Genomic DNA, 7,311 nt, shown 5'->3' with positions numbered 1-7,311 from the left:
ATATACAAGGACAAGTGCTCCAGATATACCTAACTATTTTTATATTGGACTTTGGACTAGGGAAAGGACAAGTGAGTGGGCGAAAGTAAGTATCATGGCTGTCGTCACTGACCGCCTTTAACCGGTGGGAATTGCTTTGATTTAGCAACTTTTGAAACTGACCCGTCCCTTTCCCAGTCAAGTCTCCCATTCTTCAATCCTACGTGGCACCCCAACCCTCCACCGCACTCCTTTATAAGAGAGGGAAATCATATTTTACCCAAATTCCCAAGTTCCTTTTCTTTCTGCTTTTTTCATTCATCCAAATCCAAGATCCTCTATGGGCAACTGTCTACGGCGGGACGACGCGGTGGCGCAGTGGGCCGGCGAGGACTGGGATTTTCTTGCGGCGGAGGGCCACGATGGTCAGGAAGGGCTTCTCAGAGACGGCGAGAAGAAAAAGTGTTCCGCGGCGGTGGCGTCCACAACGGCGGCGACGGTGAAGATTAAGATCACGAAGAGGCAGCTAGAGGAGCTTTTGGGAAAGGTGGATATTAAGGAAATATCCGTACAACAGGTTCTGGCTCAGTTGATCGGCGTCGGTGATCAGTTTCACGAATCACGCCATCGTCACTGGCGGCCGGTGTTGCAGTGCATACCGGAAGTTGATTGATCTGCGCCAGCGACGGCGAGGTGTTTTTCTTTCTTTTTTTTTTTTTTGTACTTGTAGTGTGGCTTTCTGTGACAGTCAGCCGGAAGTAGATGGTCAGAGTTGTAGCGGCTGCCACTGGGGAGAGGAAGTCTAGATAATTGAATTGTACATTTTGTGCAGGTTATAAATTTTTTATATTATTACACATAATAGACTTTTTGTATATTATTAAATGATTATTTTGGTTTTATACTTTGATTCCGTCCATTTTCAAAATTGAAAATTTTAGTTGTTTAATAACTTTTGAAATTAGGCCATGTTTATCAAATCTTAATGAAAATTGGTATAATTGTAATAGAATTTTATTGATAAATCAATTATGATGAACTTGAATCGCAGATGTAATTGAATTTATTTTTATCACATTTACTTAAAATTATGAATTTTATCAAATTTATTGTTACCGTTACATTTACCTTTACCTGTCAGAGTCAAGCGGTAACAGTAATTGTAAAGATGCCAAAATTAATAATTTTTCATTTGAAACAGTAACAATAATGGTAACCATATCGATCCTAACGATATGGCGTTTCTAGGTGATAGCACTCGAAAATTGCTAATTTCCCTAGCTTAATTTGGCGTCGTTAGTGGATTTTACTTGTTTATTATACTAATTTGTAGGTTTTGAGTAGCTAAAGAGTTGAATCGATAATTAGAGCGGAAGCAAGACTTAAATGATTAAAAACGAAGCTTTTTGGAGCATTAACTGTGAAGAAAGAGGGTGAAAAGACCCAAATGCCCCAGGTGTTGGCTTTTTTGCCCTTAATCTCAAATTAATTAATTAATTAATTAATCAATATTTTGATGATAACAAACTCAATTTTTAATTACTGAAAATTTTAGTATTTTAATATGTCCATAACGTAGAGCTCGGAACAACGATTCCAACACCTCTTGAATCACTCAAATCGAAGCTAAAACGAAAACGATATGACCGAAGCAAGTCTATAGAGAAAATACTGTGGTGGATGACGTGGCATGACCAGATCATTTGCATGTCGACATGTGGCAGCATATTGGTTGAATGATGGATCATTAAGAGATTAACATATGATGGATTTTTTATTTTTGGATTGATTTAAAAAATGAAATTTAAAAGAAATTTAAAAGGAAAATAAATTTAATATTATTTTTATGTTTGTATCTAACGGCTAGTTTTTTACGCATGGTATGTTTTTTTTTTTTGGATTGACTCTAAAAAGAATGAATTTAAAATGAATTAAAAGGAAAATGAATTTAATATTATTTATATTTGTGTCTAACGGCTAGTTTTTGACACATGATATGTTTTTTATTTTTTAGATTAATTTTAAAAAGAAAAGGAATTTAATATTATATTTTGTTTGTATCTAACGACTAGTTTAATTTAAAATCTCCACCATTGATTTTTCTTTTCTAAAATCTAATGGTCCAAATTAATTGTGGTTTCTAAAAATTTTTCCATCTATAAATCATCTTCCTCTCCAAATTTTACATTTCATAATCTTCCAAAACTCAAACGTTTCCATTGTTGCTCTCTCTAAGCTCCCAATTTTTTTTTCTTTTCATCTTATTCTTGAGAGAGTGTTATTGTATTGTGAGGATAAATTTGTTGAATGCTTAAACATGTAAATCCACTCTAGTGAGAGTTGTATTGTGTTCTTCAAACTAACATTTGTAATGGTTTGATCCTAAATCGTGGAAAGGATCGAGTTTTCTCTTGAACCCGTAAAAGGAGCGGTGGTGTAATGGTTGGGCTCTAATTTGTGGAAAGAGTCGGAAAGATTTTATTCAAATTTCCAAGAGGCACTTGGGGAGTGGAGTAGGTCGAGTTTGACCAAACCACTATAAAAATTACAGTGTCTTCTTCTCTAACTCTTTCCTTTTTATTTTTGCAATTAATTTAAGCAATTTATTGTATGTTTTAGTTTGTTCTTATTTATTTGCTAAATTTTGATAGAATTAAATTATCACATTTTTGTTATCTTATTTGTTGCATAAATTGAATTTTTCTTATTATTTATAAAAAGTGTATTAATTAGTTTAATTAGGTTAATTTAGAAAAAATGTTTAATTAAACCCTATTCACCCCCCTCTAGGGTTCCCATATCGATCCAACAATTGGTATCAGAGCCGGTTGCTCTTCTTGAAATATTTATTTCTTGATCAACTTAATTGTTTTTGAGTTATGGCAACTTTAGGTTTTATCCCTTTTACCGATAGTCAATCTATTACAAAGTCTCATTTCTTTAATGGTACTAATTATAGTTATTGGAAAAATAGAATGAGATTTTTCTTGTTTTCTATTGATTATGATTTATGGGATATTGTTGAGGAAGGTTTTAAAATTCCTACAAAAGATGTTGATGGTGTTAGCACTATAAAACCTAAGGAAGAATGGTCAATAAATGAGAAGAAAGCATGCTCTTTAAATGCCAAAGCTATTAATTGCTTATTTTGTGCTTTGAATGAAGTTGAGTATAATAGAGTATCTATTTGCAAAACCGCTAAAGAAATATGGGATAAATTAGAAATTACTCATGAAGGAACTAGTCAAGTAAAAGAAATAAAGATTAACATGTTAATTCATCAATATGAAATATTTAAAATTGATGAAAATGAAGCTATCGGACTTGGGAAAAAGTACTCAAATCTTGAGAAGATAAAGAAGCTATTGTGGTCTTTGCCTAAACAATGGGAGCCTAAAGTCACTGCCATTCAAGAGGCAAAGGATCTCAAATCTCTCTCCATTGATGAACTCATAAGCTCGTTGTTGACGCATGAGATAAAGATCAAGAAAAACATGAAGGATGAGAAGAAAAAGAAAGAAAAGAGTATAGCTTTAAAGACAATCTCTTTAGAAGTTGACTCCCAAGATGAATATGACCTTGATGAAGATGATGTTGCCTATCTTTCACATAAGTATAAGAACTTCATCAAGAGAAAGAAGCAATTCAAGAAGCATCTCTCCAACCAAAAAGAGTCAAAAGGTGAAAAGAGCAAAAAGGATGAGGTAATATGCTATGAATGCAAGAAGTCGGGTCATATTAGAACTGGTTGTCCTTTTTCTCAAATCATCCAAGAAATCCAAGAAGAAAGCAATGAAAGCTACTGTCACATCCCGCCCCAGACTAACCTCTAAGCCTGAAAAAGGGCGTGACTGCAACAGTTATCAACCCTTTGGCTGACACTTACTGCCTAATAACTCTTGCGAAATAACTCTGATACCAATATATAACTCATATATAGCGGAATATCTTTAGGCCAAAATTTATTAATTTAGAAGCATAACATATTTAGAGTCATTACAACACTAGATTCACAAGTCCCACAACCTACAAACCCTAGTCCTTATATGAACAACAATAATATGTGTACAATAGTAACAGTAACCACCTAAACTAACGGGTTATAAATCTCTTATTCCTTTAGTGGCAGAGCAGATGCAGAGCTATCTTCAGAGGATTTGACCTCTATCTATGGGGGGAACAAAAAAAAAAACATTTGAAAACGGGGTGAGCTTACGCCCAGTGAGTGACTTAAGAAAGATAATTGATTCTCATGCAAAATCTCAATAAAGAGTTTAACTTAAATATAAGCTTCTACAGTACTTGTATTGCAGTATAAACATTTTCCAAGCATGAAACATATAAAGCTGTTTTAATTATAAAACAGTAAAACTCTTTCTCAGTTGAGGATAACCCTACTGTGGGTAAAAATAATCCCAACACCAACTACTAGTCAAGAGAGAACTCTTTTGCTCAATCTCTGACTCTACCTATGTGCATGTGGCCATACTAAGTACCGTCATACCTTAGGTACTTCTGCTCAGATACCTTCTCAAATATCCTTCAGTATCTGGTTGGTTTGGTACCTTCTCAAACATCCTTCAGTACCAATAGATACCTTCTCAAATGTCCTTCAGTATCTAGTTGGGTGGATACCTTCTCAAATGTCCTTCGGTATCGCATTTTAAGTAAACCTAGTCATAAATGACTTTCTCTTTAAAGCATGTAAAGTACAACACATATAAAAACATGGCTTTAAAGGTACTAACGCATGCTGAGTATATTTAACACATATAAATCGCTTTTCAACAATTTCTCACACATGCATGCGTTTAAAACATAACTTATGGTTTGCTTGGAATTCACTTTGTCAAACTAGCTGGCATGAGAATAATCTTCTTTAAAACATGCTTTCTATAACACGTTGTAACCAAACATTTTAAGCAAATGTTTTAGTCAAAACGTTTTAGCCACTCACCTTGATTGCTTAGGAGCTTTTCACTCTAGTAGCTCCCTTTTCTACCTCGGGCTCCTTTTTCACTCCTAGAATCCAGATTCAATTTACAGCTTAGATTACTCATAGTTTTGAATCTTATTTTGAGATACTTTCTTCTAAAAACATATTATAAAATGTCTCTGGAAGCTTACCCTAAAATTTGAGCTCAGAACTCCTCGTGGTTTGGCCAGAATCATAGAATCTTCAAGACTGGCCTAAACTGATCCAATAGCCTGACCCTTCTGTCTTCTTCTCAATTTCTAGCCCGATCCCTTTGAGATTTTCTTCCAGCAGCCCTACCCTGAAAACTAGACTCTCCGAGCTTTCAGGTGGCTTTAAAATCACTCCAAACGCACAATTAATTGGGTGAAGTCCTTGTCCCAAGTTGATGTGTCCTCTTTAGACTTCACTATCCAATGCATCCTCTATGACTAACGCATGGATTTGGCTCCAACGCAAGGTTTTCTCACTCTCCCACTCTTTTTTACGATATTTTTGAATTTCTGATCTAAAAATGAAGTCTCTTGGCTCTATTTATAAGCATCCAAACCTTCTCCAGAGTTGACACTTGGTTGCATGGCCAAGTGTCTCCTTCTCACCCCATCAACGCAGTACTGTGATCATCGCAAGCTAAGTGTCTTCCTCCTGTGTAGCCAATGCATGAGCTTCCAATCAGATGCCACCACCTCAAATTCTTAAGGCTTAAGGCTTTGATTCCAAGAAGACACATGGTTTTGATGATGTTCTCCTACTGATCTCAGCCCTTGTATGCGTCCAACTCTTGGATGTTCAACACATAATCCATACTCAACGCATAGCCTATCATCAACGCATAGCAAGCCAAATCACTATCATCATAATTCAACTTAGCCATCGCAAGAGCTAACCATCACCAACGCATAGGGTGACCGTCCAACCTCGACGCATGGCTCACTAGGTAGCATTGCACAGCTTGCTTGGCATGGGCACATGTTGCTGGCCACCAACGCATAGGCGTGCTGCATAGGTTGGTCGCTCGATGCATAGGCTGGTCGTTCGACACATAGGCACACTGGCCGCTCGATGCATTGGGCGTGCTTGGCCACATGGGCTGCGCACGGCGCCTTGATGCTTGGTCGGGTGCTTCGGCGCATAGGCGTGCTGCTTCGAGACATGGGCATGCGGCGTATGCTGGCCGTCGCTCGCTCACTCGACCACATGGGTTGCGTGCTTGGCTGCATGGCAGGGCACTCAATGCATGGGTGTGGTCGCTCGACAGTGCGCTCAATGCATGGGCGTGGCCGCTCGGCAGTGCGCTCAATGCATGGGCATCTGGCCGAGGCTGCTCGATGCATGGCAGGGGTGCTGGCCGAGGCTGCTCGACTCATAGGCTGCCTTCCAACACATCACCTCCATCTTTCTTCCTTTAGCCACATGCCATCCCTTACCACTCTTCCAACGCATCAACACCAAAATTTATACTTAGCCAATTTCCAAATTTTCCCAAAAGTTAAACTTCCAAATTTTCTCTTTTCTTCAAATCTCCACTTTTTCCTCTACCATTACACACTAGTTTCCACATCAACCTACTCATCACACTAGTCTTAGTAGGGAACATACTCAAGTAGAGAAATTAGGATTCGGGGTTCACATTTACCTCCCCCTTATAAAAATTTCGTCCTCGAAAATTCGCTACAAGTCTATAAATTAAACAACTGTGAATACTTATTTCTGATTTGCTCTTCGGCTTTCCATGTTGCTTCTTCCGTGCTATGGTTTCGCCATAGTACCTTCACCAATGGGATTGTATTATTCCTTAAAACCTGTTATTTTCTGTCAAGAATCTCCACTGGTTCCTCTTCATAAGACAAATTCTATTTCAATTGTACCGGTTGCTCAGGCAACACATGGGTAGGATCTGACACATACTTTCTAAGCATTGCCACATGAAACACATCATAAATACGAGATAATTCTGAAGGTAAATCCAATCGATATGCCATTGGGCCAACTCTTTCTATTATCTCGTAAGGTCCAATATATCTTGGGCTTAATTTCCTTTTCCTACTGAACCTGAGTATTCCTTTCCATGGAGACCGTTTTGGACGACTCCTCCAGGAGAATCAAGCGATCTTGGTACCGTTGGAAATCTTTGTGAGTCTAGTTTTTGAAGCCGAGCCACTGGAAGGAAGTCTCGTTGGAAGAAGGCCGGAGAAGGAAGGAAGTGGCAAAGGGTTTCGTTTTTGGGCGATTCCGGGCCATCGATGAAGAATTTAAGATCCAAGCCGAACGACATGAAATTTTAAGCTGAAAAATTAAGGTAATATTTTATCACCATTATAAGTAAGTTGTTAGAAGGAACTTTTGCAGAATAAGGT

General features: G+C 37.6%; 1 protein-coding gene across 1 annotated transcript; it reads left to right on the top strand.

The window, feature by feature from the left end:
* Window positions 1-255: 255 nt before the first annotated feature.
* On the top strand, window positions 256-883 carry LOC150029864 (uncharacterized). Its single transcript, XM_090310308.1, has one exon. The coding sequence runs from the start codon at window positions 320-322 to the stop codon at window positions 650-652; it is 333 nt and encodes a 110-aa protein (XP_090166434.1). The 5' UTR covers window positions 256-319; the 3' UTR covers window positions 653-883.
* Window positions 884-7,311: the final 6,428 nt, after the last annotated feature.

This window comes from Benincasa hispida, unplaced genomic scaffold (genome assembly GCF_027475165.1).
Source record: "Benincasa hispida cultivar pf3 unplaced genomic scaffold, pf3_genome.v1.1 HicScf86, whole genome shotgun sequence".
Taxonomy (NCBI): domain Eukaryota; kingdom Viridiplantae; phylum Streptophyta; class Magnoliopsida; order Cucurbitales; family Cucurbitaceae; genus Benincasa; species Benincasa hispida.
This window is presented reverse-complemented; position numbering and strand designations above follow the sequence as displayed.

Coding starts and splice junctions, on each gene's coding strand:
- LOC150029864 (XM_090310308.1), top strand. CDS start 320: ATGGGCAACTGTCTACGGCGGGACGACGCGGTGGCGCAGTGGGCCGGC.